At 42.0% G+C, this 13,745-nt stretch overlaps 1 protein-coding gene across 1 annotated transcript; it reads right to left on the bottom strand.

The window, feature by feature from the left end:
* Positions 1 to 779: 779 nt before the first annotated feature.
* MRPL47 (mitochondrial ribosomal protein L47) lies at positions 780 to 13,739 on the bottom strand. Its single transcript, XM_048863131.2, has 7 exons — positions 13,587 to 13,739; positions 8,430 to 8,575; positions 7,746 to 7,806; positions 6,935 to 7,031; positions 5,781 to 5,911; positions 4,147 to 4,242; positions 780 to 1,127 (listed from the first exon to the last, which is right to left on the bottom strand). The coding sequence occupies exons 1-7, from the start codon at positions 13,670 to 13,672 to the stop codon at positions 1,013 to 1,015; spliced, it is 732 nt and encodes a 243-aa protein (XP_048719088.1). The 5' UTR covers positions 13,673 to 13,739; the 3' UTR covers positions 780 to 1,012.
* Positions 13,740 to 13,745: the final 6 nt, after the last annotated feature.

Below are 13,745 nucleotides of genomic sequence, written 5' to 3'. Positions count from 1 at the left end.
TCTGCTACAACCATATGAAAATATTTCACTTTTCTAAATATCTTTATTATTATACCTAAAATTTAATTAGCAATGTTGTCCTTAACTTGTTACTTAGATGTCAAGTGTTGTGCTACTAATAATATTTATTTCTGAAGAATATTTGAAAGCTTTCCCCTGCCAGGAGCTGAGTTAGGCTGCAGGCTCTAATGTGATAAAGCAAAGAGCCAGTAACTTACAAAAATAAGTATAAGGCTGTTAGAAAATGCGACCATTTCCACTGAATCTACCAAAGATAACCAGGAATCTAGCCTATGCTATCCTCAAGCTACTCCCTCCTTACTAAGAAAACTTGGACACAGCTATCAAGCCAGATTTAAAATTAATTTGATAGAGAACTTCTCAAACTTACCATTACTTTCTGTAGAGATGTTGCTCTTGAGCTTTCTATTCCTTTCCTAACCTACTTGATTTTACTGTAATTTTCTGCCTAATGCATTTGTTTTGTTGTACTTAAATAGGACAGTTGAGTGCATTGGACAGCTGCTATAGCTTGTATAATATGCTACACTAAGTGTTAAGTGCAAAAATAAAGGGAGAGAAGACCTTCATTAAAAGCTAAAGCAGACATGTCTACAACTGCCTTGATTGCAATCTCTGTCTTGCATATGCTTTTTTACTGTTAAGCATACAGGTCAGCTTTATAGTAAATGACACAAAATGACGCAAAGCATTAATTTTCATCACCTGGCTGATAAAATATTACTTTTCCAGAAATCAGTTAAATGACTCAGCACAAGTTTATATTGTTTTGCTCTGAAGGTCTCACAACCCAGATATGAAATTTATTTTTCGGGTTGAGGAGCTTTATTTGGGCAGGGAAAAAAAAAATCAAAGAACAAAAAACCCTCACAGGCAGCCCTGTTCTTTATCTGCTGCCCACTGAAAATGTTCACACTACATGCCAGTCACATGTAGCATCTTAAGACTACTGCAGTAAAACTATTACTTGCATCACTCTTCCAGCTTGATATTAATTCTGTGATTGTGCAGCAAGGTGAGGGAATTTCTTTTGTAAAAGGAGCTGTTTCTTTTTTTCTAAGCTTTTCATCCTTGCTTGTTTTTTCAAGTGTTGTTCTATTCTAAGTCTGTAATGAAGAAAAATAAGCATTGTTAAATTTCATTATAGTCCAACACATTTCTCCCAGTCATATCACTTATGCCTAAATTCTGAAGATTTTTTTGTATCACTTTATTGAATTTCCTAAGACTTTCATAACTTTCAAACTGGGCAATTAATTTAACTGGGTAAGCTGGCTTCCATTAACAAGAGTTCACTTGGAGACTCAAGTTCAGCAATCAATATCAAGAATTTATATCAGAGGCTTGTGCTGGCATCAAGACCTGGGCCCAGCCAATACCAATAACAGTTGCTATGATGGGTAGAAGCTGGAAATAAAGAGGAGAAAAGGCCCCTACTTTATATTAGCAATAATGAACTAGGCCAGGTCCCCACTGCTCCAAGTCTTATGAACTCACCTTTTATTCATGCTTTTCCCCTGCTAGTCACAGGGAAAGGGCAGTTCTGCCATAGCTCCAACATGAAAAGTATATTTCATGCAAATTGTTTCAAATGCTTTACAGTAATATAAGATGCATGGTATATGTATGAAGTATAAATGTCTGAAGTGAACAAATTAAGAGAGCAGCAATGAAAAATAAAAGGAGAAAACAGGCTCCCAGGGGGAAATACATGAAGTTGTTTTTAGTTTACAGAAGCTGCAGAGAAGATGTTTCTCCAGTTAATCACCCCTCTAAACCAGGAAACATACCAGTTCCTGACAGTGGTTTTCAGTAACGGGAGTACATTCCCTACATTGTGTTTAATAATGAAACAGTGGACATAACTGATTTCAAACAAGTGCTTGATACTGTAAATACAACAGATTAACAGTTCAAGATGAAGTAGCAACAGTGAAAGGAGTTAAGTTGTTTTAGGAAGAGAGGTTACCAGTAGAGATATAGTCCCAGGTCAAAATAATAAGCAGGAACTGGGTTAAGTTGCTTTGTGGTAGTGTGCAATATGAGATCTTTTCTAGTGACTAGACTGGAGCATGTTTAGATGGATACTAGGAAAGTCCAGACAGGAGGATTATCAAGGTATGGAGAATGGATAGGGTCATCAAGACAGAATGTTGTATAGGAAGTGAAAGGATTTAGTATTAGCCTGAATACAAGAGAGTTAGAAGTCCAGTGAAACTGAGGTTGATAGGCTGGTGCATGGGAAGGACCAAAGAATTGACTATGAAAAAGAAATGGTGCAGAGTAAGTTCAGTCTTTGCCATCCTGAGTTTGTCAGACAGTTGCAAGCTTGACTAGAGGAGCAGAGATTGGGATGAAGATGGCAAAAGGTTAAGGGAGAAGAAGGGACCAAGAATGGAACACTGGAGTAATGTAAGAGTGAAAAGGAGAGGAGATGAAGCCACCAAGGGAGCTGCTAAAGAACTAGTCAAGAAAGCATAGAGGAGAGAAGTGAGGAGGGGTTGGGTGACAGTGGCAAAAGGAGCAGAAAAATAGGATGGATCAAGCCCTTATAATACATGGTCAGAAAGATGCCACTGGTTACATTAGCGAGAGCAATAACAATATTAACTTTCACTGCTGTTAGCAGAAATAGTCAGCAATCGTGGGTACAGTAGCACAGTTTTTTCCTCCACTCTGAATCCTACAGGTAACAAGTGTGGGGGGGTGTTCATAGGAGAAAAAACCTTGGCTGCTTTGCACATAAAATAACTTTGGAGTACAGAACAATTTTGCAGGTGGATAAATTTGACAGAAAATGGGATCAGAAAGGAGTAGAGCAAGCTATAATTCAGAATGACTGATAGATGAGGCTTATAAATGGCTAAGTAGCCCATGCAGTTCAATCTGCAGAAGTATAACAAGGAAAAAACATTTTGTAATCTACATGCAAACCATCCTAATTACAGATGAGTGTGTGACATAGGAGTGATTATGCATCAGAACCATCTGCATAATATCTGGCAGCAGTAAAAAGGCAAATGATCTCAGGATTTTACCAGAGATTCTGACCATAATTAAGCAGCTGGTGTTGTGGAACTGTTAGGCAGATAATAATAAATAAGGTAACATTCAGATTATTATATACAATTCTGGGTCAGCATGGCATGGCTGAGATGGGAAGAGTGCCACTGAAATCAGCCAAAATACCATACAACTTAGTTTGTATGAAAGAAGCTGTACAAAATTCTGAAGCAATCAGATTCAGGGTTATATAAGCTATGGCCAGACTGAATTTATTAGGAGACTAGAGGAATGGTCTTAAGCATTTTATCATAATTAATATGCATAGCACCAAATGTAGGGCAAATGCTTTGTGCAAATCATCATCTTTGGAATTCTAACACTGCATGAAACTATAAATTAGAATGCAGGCAGGGTTGACTCATTCCTTCATCTTTCTGAGAGAAGTAAGCTGGAGTTCCATGTAGTATGCTATGTGGGCGGTCTTTGAAATTGGTCTTATCTCTGCTCTGTGTATATTAAAGAGCCAGGGCACTTTCAAAAGAATAAAGATATGGCCTGGTATACATGGCTCAGATTTTACCGTCACACACTTAGTGTGCTACACACCTGGAAGGGATTCATTCATATTATTGGTAAAAGTCTTCTGGGATTAAAAGTGCTCTGTAAAATATTACCAGCTAAAATTTCTTTAAGCAAAGTCAGACCCAGAAGATAAATGGTGACAACTTCAAAGAAGCTGGGATACAGTATAAGACACCATGTCATCTCCAACATTTATTCAGCTGTACCCAGAACCAATTATACACTAGGAACGTGACTTAATGACTGTGTTCACAGAACTGGGACCTCTTACAGACGTGCTTAGCTTTAAACAGATAAATAATCCCATTGGTTTCAAGGGGACTACTCACATGCCTAAAATTAAGCACATGCCTAAGTGCTTGCAGAATCAGGGTCTTAAACAGTTTTTGTTCAGTGTCACCTCTTCCCCATCCTGTAAAGCAAAAAAACAATCCACAAGCTAGAAAAAGCAATAAGACTGTCCTTTACAACGTTGGAAGACCTAGACTAGTACACAACAAACAGGGTCAGAGAATTTTCCTTTCCATTTCAAATTACCTGATGAAATGTTTTACACGTGGCGAGTAGAAGAATTTCCTCCTGTTGTATTTTTTGTTTAGGTACCAAGGTATTGGCCACTCTTTGGCATTGTACCTGCCAATGACATACAAATTGATTACAGTATCATCCAGCATTTAGATTGCTGCATCTCAGTAAATGGATTGTAACGAAGCTGCTCTTTTTTGTTCAAGTGGGTAGGTACTGTTGTCTAGTCCAGGGGTTCTCAACCTTTTTCTTTGAGGCCCCCCCACAACATGCTAGAAAAACTCCACAGTGGCAGGGGGTGTCTCAAGGCTCCAGACTTCAGCCACTGGGCGTGGGGGAGCTCGGGGCACCAGGCTCCTGCTCCATGGGGCACCGGGTGGCCCTCCATAAGCATAGTTTGACTTCCATTTTAGGGGGCCAGCTCTGCACAGCAGGGCCCAGGGAGAGAGCACCACCTCCACCCCTTGACTCACCTCAGCATGCCACCCAGCTATCTGAGTTTGGGGGGAGGGGTGTGCAACCAAAAATTATAACTCAAAGAAGGCGGAGGGAGGTTCTTTCTCTATCTCCTCAAACTCCTGTCACTCCAGTGCAGAATACAGAAACTGTTTCTCAAAATGCTATTACACTGAAGGTAAAATCCTGGCCCTATTAAAGTTAGTGGGAATTTTGCCATTGACTTTGATAGGGCCAGGATTTCACCCTGAATCTAAGTTTACTGGAGTTTATTGGATATAGTCTACTTTAATTTACAGAGTTTACAAACAATTTAAAATACTTGTCAACAATGATAGGAGATCCTGAATCCATCTACATGTAGTCCCATCTACACTGTAAGTCCTATAGTTTTTGGAAGACTAGGTTACATAGTTGCCCCTGAACAGGAGGGTGGCCATGGGCCAGGTCCAGTTTTCAACCGAAAAGCCTGGTCAAAAAGGGGACTTTATGGTTTCTGGTTACAAAGGGCGGGGGAGGCATCCTACTCAGCCAGGGAAGCCTCCTACCTGTGTCAGGCGGCTGCAGCTCCCAGCCCTGGCTCTGCAGAAAAGTCCCTCCTGACCCAGACAGGAGGTGGGAGGTGGAGCAAGCAACAGGGGAAGAGGAGCGAACGAGGGGCAGGGGAGGTTCCAACACTCCTGCTGGAGTGTCCGTTTTTTAAATAATACAAAATTGGCAACCCTACTTAATTCAGTGGTCTTGCAATGCAGCTGAGAAAAGTCCAGGTCTATAGCACAATTTGGAAACACTTTGAACTCATCGGCACAGCAAGACCGAACCATATTTCAACCACGTCAGGGGACTACCATATTGTAACCAGGTCCCCCAATACTGTAAAACTTGGAATATAAATGAGACCAAGCTCTGTTTGCCGTTTATCCGGTGATTTATCCATGGAATTGTGAGAGAGAGGTTACCACCACCCCACCCCAGCTAACGGCTTAGCAAAGTTGCCGATGATGAAACACATCCCCAAAGGTATTAATGTTGTTTAGTAAATATTGCTTGTTCTTGATAAGGTTACAAAGATGCTTTTTCCACAATAGACACGTTATCTGACTCTTTTTCTGTAACATGTTTCTGGTTTTGATAGTACTGATCCCTCCTACAGCTCTGCACATATAGAACAGTAATCCTCTTTCCCATACCAGTAGGTGCGTCCTAAGAAGTCATTTCTCCACTCGCCAGGTCGTGGGTTTTCGTGGCCTGTTTGTAACAGCCGCAGAGCAACTTCTCTTTCTTTAATAACTAAGTCTATTCTTCCCATAGACTTTTCCACCTGAAAACAGAATAACCATTTCAACATGACACTGAAGCCACAATGTTGGCTTCTGATCTGTGCTTAAACTGAGAAACTTTTAGTTTAGGTGCCAGCTGGCTAAGGCTCAATCCAGACAATGAGTTGATGCTGGTAGGTTGTGGAAAACAACTGGAAATATGCAGATTTTATCTGCATTTCTGACAGAGTTCATGGAAATGGTTTGTCAAGCTGGTTGGCAACTTGGGGTCTGGTTAGAGACTCTGTTCCTATTAGATGATCAGAGAGCAGCAATGGCCAAACTATAACATTTGACCAGAAGCTTCTCAACACTTTTCCAGCTAGAAACCTTGTTACCATGATTCATGTGTGAGTAGATGAAGTCTGTAAGGTTAAGGTAGGGAGAGAAATGTGTAGGCAAACAAGGTCAGAAAACTGAAGGCAAATGTTAGAGAAGGAGACACTGAAAGAGAGTGAGAGAAATGAGAAAAGAACCAAGAGGTCAGAGGTTCATAGAAGCCCAGGAAAGATAGAAAACAAAGGAGTTGAAGGCAGAAAGTTCAAGGATAAGCATATGGGTGGGCTGCAACTTGGGCCAGGAAAAGATACCAGAAATGACTGTGAAATCAGTTTCAGTGGAATGAAAGAGGTGATTTAATATGAATATGATTTAACATAGACTCATAGGAGTGGAAGGGACCTCAAGAGGTCATCTAGTCCAGTCCCCTGCACTCATGGCAGGACTAAGTATTATCTAGACCATCCTTGACAGGTGCTTGTCTAACCTGCTCTTAAAAACCTCCAATGATGGAGATTCCACAACCTCCCTAGGCAAATTTATTCCAGTGCTTAACCACCTTGACAATTAGGAAGTATAGGAGGTGAGAAAGGCTTTGGAACAAGTTAACTTTTACATTGCTACCCTAAGCAAAATGAATCAGGAACATAATTCTGGGAACTGTCTTTTACAGGTTTGCAAACATTGCATCTTTCACACAAAAAGTTTACCTGCAGTGATGTTTTTAGCTTATATGAAAAAGTTACCTTTTCTAATCGTTCCGGACTTGGCATAGGTAAACTCTGTCGCTTTGCTTCTTGCTCTAGAGTTAAAAGCATATTTTTCTCTTTCAGTAGGACATACCTGGATCAAAGAACATAATAGTACAATACGGTCAGAAATTAGAGTTAAGTTTTAGTGCTAACATGCTTGTAAATTATTCACTTAAATAGTGATTCTCAACCCCTGGGAGTACACGATTTTGTGTCTGGTACTCTGGGCTCCCAACGTCAAGTTAAAAAGTCTGGGTTTTTTTGTTTTGTTTTTCTAAATTCCTTGCCTATGTTACTTAAGTTGTATTGCTAAAGATCTTGCAATGCTAACCATCTGATTTACTTTTAACAGGGCTTTTTCCTCTGTGATTTCACAGCACCTTACAAAGGATGGGTAAACACCATTATTTCCTGTTTTTACAGTTGGAGAAACTGAGGGACACAGGACTAAAGTCATTTATCCCAAGCTCACATAGTCAGTGGCAAAGGCAGGAATTAGAACCCCCTGTGTCTTAACCCCTAGACCCATCCTCTGTCCATGAGATCACACATTTTTATATAAACCTTTTAAAAAACATCCTTAACTGATGGGCCACGTTGGACCCTTCTGCACTGGAGCCTAATTCACCACTTCTACCTGCAATACACTGTACATACTCTGACCAGAATTAGAACCCCAGTGCAGGTTAGAGTGTGCACAACTGAGTGGGAAACTGAGTTCACTGGCTAATACAGCCATGTCTTTCATATGAAAACGGGCACAACTGCCCCAAAAGGATAGGAAACACTGCACTAAAACACTTACCAAAGTTTGTGCAAATCTTCATTACTCTTGTTTCTTAGATGTTTTGCATGCCACTCATCCCCTGTAAAAACAACAGCAACAAAAAACAGTGATTTAATCTAAAAATGATCCATTTTCTAAAAAAATATTTCCACCTGCACACCACGTTGATTCCCTGGAAAGAATGTCAAATTACAAACACCAATTTTTGCAGCTTTTTCCTTGTAGATGACATTGAAATACTGACCAGACTCAATCTTGCTTAGAAAACAAGACCATGCTCAAATGTGAAAGAAACTGTTCTGTTCCCTAATACTTGTAGCAGGCATTCAGAACTAGGGAAAGTTGTAGGCAGAAGCAGAGAGAGAGACAGACAAAAGCAGCTTTAGGGATATTACTGTTTTCGTTATTCGAATAAAGTTCCTTGTTCAGAGTTAGAAGTGCAACCCTTTCTGTGATCTCACACAACATGGTTGAAGACTATATGCTGGGCTACAGGGCTTAGATGTTTTGCCTCTGCTCTGCATAATAAATGTTCCACTTGTATTAACACAGAATTAAAATAGAAAAAGCAAATGAATATACAAGAAGTGGCATGACATATTGCCACTAAATACCTTCTAAAATCCTGCATATTAATTTGCATATTTTTAACAGCAGAAGTATATCAAAGACACCAAACCCAAAAGGTTAAAAATAACTCACCAGATTTAACTACAGTTTCTCCCCAGTTTTTTGGGTCATCAAAAAACTCCTCCAGTCCTTTCCGTGATAAAGTAGTATGGAGAAACTTACACTGATAGATGGGCTCTACTTTAGTAGTGTTCTTATGGAGCAGATTCAAGGTTAATCTGCAACAAAGGTAAAGAAAAATATATATTTGATTAGGAAAAAGAAAAATCTGCTAAATACGAACTTTGCCCTCCAGTCCATTCTCATGGACACCTTCCTATTCTGATTGTAACAAGTTTTCTATTTGCAGGTTCTCCAACACTGGAGGCCACAGGGTCCACTGGAGAGAGAGTCAAAAGACATGGGTCAGTTCCTGGCTCTGTCAATGTCAGACACGTCATCTCTATTTTCATTTCCCCTCTCAGTCTGTGTGTGTCTTGTTCTCATTTGTTTATAAGCTTCCTGAGCAAGGGATTGTCTCTTATGCGTTTGAGTAGTGCTGAGCACAAAGAGGCCTGGATCATGATTGAGACTTCTAGGCACTACTATGAAACAAATAATAAATAACTGGTAAAAACAGCATTTACGAAAAACAAGAATGACATGCAGAAACAAAGCAAGTACTGTGTTTCATAACACTAATATTATGTGCAGGAAGACGCCGTTATTACAAAAAATGCTGAAGGACCTTTAACATCGACATAGAGCTTCTGTCTTTAAGGTATCACCTGTGGAAACTCTAATATTACCTGGAAATAACTAACTACTTCAAACTCTGTCAAGAACCTATTTTTCAAGGGAGTATAGCTACTGCAAACCTAATGTTTAGACCAGAGGTTCTCAAGCTGTGGTCTGTGAGCTCCATTCAGGTGGTCCACGGATAGTTCCCTCTAAGGTGCGCACCTTAGAGAATGAAGGGCCACCCACCTAATTACTGGAGCCGTGCAAGCATGGCTCCACTAATTAGGTGCCTGGACCCTGGAGAAGACACACATGTGAGAGGGGGCAGTGGGGTGAGAAAAGGGGGTGGGGAGGAATTTGGGATGTGCAGGGCTGTGGCGGCCAGAGAAAGAGGCGACTCTCCCCAGTTCCAGACCTGCAGCTGCCAGGGAAAGACGGCCCTCCTTTCCAGCCCCAGCTCGGGCGCTGCTGCGGCAGGGGAGAGAGGGAGAGACCCCCTCCTTTCCAGCCCCAGCTCAGGGCCTGCCGCAGCGGGGGAAAGAGGGCACAGCCATCACATTAGAAAGGTAAGACTACTGATATTAAAATATGAGTTGTGTGCTTTTATTTATAGAACAAAAAAACAATTATTAAGGTTTTTTTATATAGTATTTTTATCCAAAGTGCTTTACAATAGTTAGCTAATGGTACAAACAATGTTTGGGAAGCTCCTTAAGTGGTCCGCCAAGACCCTCAGCAATTTTCAAGTGGTCCACAAAACAAACTGTTTGAGAACCACTGGTTTAGACTATCAAGTTATCCCTCTCGTAGTGACTAAATTTGATAATACCCTAAATTGATATTCAGGGGCCTTTGTGAAATGAGTTGGTAATATGTCTAGTTCTAGTGAGCAAGTTCCATCACAGCCGGCACTCTTGTTGGCACTCTCAGCAGCAACTGTAGTAAAGAAACTAGACCTTTCTGATTTTATCGGCTGAACAATAAAGTAATGCCTCTGGCTACTAGCATGGAGAAAATGTTTGTTCCAAACTTCATTATCTTGAAATGCAAGCTTTTAATTTACTTGCCTAAATGTGCACTGGCCTGCAAAACCCCAAATTAGCGGACATCAATAGCAAATCAGGGAGTCCCATATATTGGCAGATTAATTTCTTTAGCCTGTATTTTTTTGTTAATATAATGTCAATTTTCAAGATTTGTTATTTCTGATGTCAGTTTACAATAATAAAGAGAACACCTATTTTGTGTGGGATGGAAGTAAGTGCGGGTCAAAAAATTAATGTAATCCCTTCTGACAAGGTACAGCTAAGACATATTCCACAGTTTTCTGTAGCGTAACTTGGATTCCATTACAACCAGCTGTACTAAAATCTAAATGTGAAATTTCAATACATTATTTTGAGAAACAGATGAATGTTTCTCAGATATTAATCATTGTGAAATCTCACTAAGTACCAATCTGGGTTTAGTCAGAGCTTCATCCTTCTAAAGAGAGGGACAAATTATCCAAAAGAATGAATGCATACATAGTCTTGCTTGCTGCATGCGTATATTAAAGACTGTATAAATTATTATTCAAGAGGAGGACTTTGCCCAATGGCAGTTTCACACCTGATTGTCCCCAGGAGGAGAATGAATTTCATTAGCACTTGGTGAAACTATTCCTTCATTACACAGCTGATAAACTAGATGTTGAAATATTATGGGGATAGGTACCGTAAGGACCTGAACAGAATATAGTAAAGCTCTTTGCAAACAAATAGACTGAAGATTTTGCTGTCATTTTGACAGTGGTTTTTAGAGGCGGTCCATTAGGAGCTGGATTCTAGTTGCCAATTCATTTCAGAAAGGCCAAAGCACAACATCCAGCATCAATCTGGTGCACCACTCTTCTGGGCTGGATTTCGAGGGATGAACTGCCCTACGGCTGCTAGGCTTACCCCATTGTAAGGGCCATAATCCCATTCACTGCAGGCTCTGCGTGCAGAACATTACTGGCAGGCTACATCAGAATAGCCCTAGGTTTGCCACAAAGCATAGCTATTTCCAATTAACAGAGTAGCAGTCGTGTTAGTCTGTATCCACAAAAAGAAAAGGAGTACTTGTGGCACCTTAGAGACTAAAAAATTTATTTGAGCATAAGCTTTCGTGAGCTACAGCTCACTTCATCTGATGTTGTCATCATGAATAGGTAAGAATATGAACAAGAGGCTGCTAGGCAGCTCTCCAACACGAGTTTCTACAAGCCATTACCCTCTGATCCCACTGAGGGTTACCAAAAGAAACTACACCATCTGCTCAAGGAACTCCCTGAAAAAGCACAAGAGTAAATCTGCACAGACACACCCCTAGAACCCCGAACAGGGGTATTCTATCTGCTACCCAAGATCCATAAACCTGGAAATCCTGGACGCCCCATCATCTCAGGCACTGGCACCCTGACAGTAGGATTGTCTGGCTATGTAGACTCCCTCCTCAGGCCCTATGCTACCAGCACTCCTAGCTATCTTCGAGACACCACTGACTTCCTGAGGAAACTACAATCCATCCGTGATCTTCCTGAAAACACCATCCTAGCCACTATGGATGTAGAACCCCTCTACACCAACATTCCACACAAAGACGGACTACAAGCCGTCAGGAACAGTATCCCCGATAATGTCACAGCAAACCTGGTGGCTGAACTTTGTGACTTTGTCCTCACCCATAACGATTTCACATTTGGGGACAATGTATACCTTCAAATCAGTGGCACTGCTAGGGTTACCTGCATGGCCCCACAGTATGCCAACATTTTTATGGCTGACTTAGAACAACGCTTCCTCAGCTCTCGTCCCCTAATGCCCCTATTCTACTTGCACTACATTGATGACATCTTCATCATCTGGACTCATGGAAAAGAAGCCCTGATTTCAACAATTTCCATCCCACCATCAACCTCAGCCTGGACCAGTCCACACAAGAGATCCACTTCCTGGACACTACAGTGCTAATAAGCGACGGTCACATAAATACCACCCTATACCGGAAACCTACTGACCGCTATACTTACCTATGTGCCTCCAGCTTTCATCCAGACCACACCACACAATCCATTGTCTACAGCCCAGCTCTACGATACAACCGAATTTGCTCCAACCCCTCAGCCAGAGACAAACACCTACAAGATCTCTATCAAGTGTTCTTACAACTACAATACCCACCTGCGGAAGTGAAGAAACAGATTGACAGAGCCAGAAGAGTACCCAGAAGTTACCTACTACAGGACAGGCCCAGCAAAGAAAATAGCAGAACGCCACTAGCCGTCACCTTCAGCCCCCAACTAAAACTTCTCCAGCGCATCATCAAGGATCTAAACCTATCCTGAAGGACGACCCATCACTCTCACAGATCTTGGGAGACAGGCCAGTCCTTGCCTACAGACAGCCCCCAACCTGAAGCAAATACTCACCAGCAACCTCAGACCACACAACAAAAACACTAACCCAGGAATGCATCCTTGCAACAAAGCCCGTTGCCAACTGTGTCCACATATCTATTCAGGGGACACCATCATAGGGCCTAATCACATCAGCCACACCATAAAAGGCTCATTCACCTGCACATCTACCAATGTGATATATGCCATCATGTGCCAGCAATGCCCCTCTGCAATGTACATTGGCCAAACTGGACAGTCTCTAAAAGAATAAATGGACACAAATCAGACGTCAAGAATTATAACATTCAAAAACCAGTCAGAGAACACTTCAATCTCTCTGATCACTTGATTACAGACATAAAAGTGGCAATTCTTCAACAAAAAAACTTCAAAAACAGACTCCAAGGAGAGACCGCTGAATTGGAATTAATTTGCAAACTGGACACCCTTAACTGAGACTTGAATAAAGACTGGAAGTGAATGTGTCATTACACAAACTAAAACTATTTCCCCTTGTTTATTCCCCTCTCCCCCCAGTGTTCCTCAGACGTTCTTGTCAACTGCTGGAAATGACCCACCTTGATTATCACTACAAAAGGTTTTTTTTTTTCTCTCCTGCTGGTAAATAGCTCACCTTACCTGATCACTCTCGTTACAGTGTGTATGGTAACACCCACTGTTTCATGTTCTCTGTGTATATAAAATCCCCCTACTGTATTTTCCACTGCATGCATCCGAGGAAGTGGGCTGTAGCTCGTGAAAGCTTATGCTCAAATAAATTGGTTCGTCTGTAAGGTGCCACAAGTCCTCCTTTTCTATTTCCAATGAACACACTTTGGCCCAACAGGCCCGTCAGCCTACCAAAGGCCAACGGCCCCTTTCCTTCAGCTGTTCAACGGCCACCACTGCCCCCGGCCCTCAGCCGCCCCCGGCACACAGGGCCCCCAGCTCAACAACCCCAAACGCCCGCCCAACGCAGCCCCCCCCCCGCCACGGCCGGGGGTCACCACATGCTCCACACCCCCTTCCCAGGCCAGCTCACCTCCCCGCCCCACGGGAACCAGTTACCCCGCTCAACGGGCCCCTACCCGGGAAAGCAGGCGGCTGGCGGGGCCTGTAACACTCCCGAGACCCTCAAAGCGCTGAAGAAGCGCCGGCAAAGGGTAGCCGCCATGATGCCCACAATGCCTTGCGCCACCGGCCACTTTCGGCTGCGAGACCGGAAGGAGAGGGCTTTACGGGTACAA

The sequence above is a fragment of the Caretta caretta genome, chromosome 9 (genome assembly GCF_965140235.1).
Source record: "Caretta caretta isolate rCarCar2 chromosome 9, rCarCar1.hap1, whole genome shotgun sequence".
In the NCBI taxonomy this organism is placed as follows: domain Eukaryota; kingdom Metazoa; phylum Chordata; order Testudines; family Cheloniidae; genus Caretta; species Caretta caretta.
The sequence above is the reverse complement of the archived record's forward strand: the minus strand, read 5'-3'. Positions and strand labels throughout refer to the sequence as shown.

Coding starts and splice junctions, on each gene's coding strand:
- MRPL47 (XM_048863131.2), bottom strand. CDS start 13,672: ATGGCGGCTACCCTTTGCCGGCGCTTCTTCAGCGCTTTGAGGGTCTCG. Junction 7,807..8,429: donor AGAAACTGTAGTTAAATCTG/GTGAGTTATTTT, acceptor TTGTTTTTACAG/GGGATGAGTGGCATGCAAAA. Junction 4,243..5,780: donor TTCTTAGGACGCACCTACTG/GTATGGGAAAGA, acceptor TGTCATTGGCAG/GTACAATGCCAAAGAGTGGC.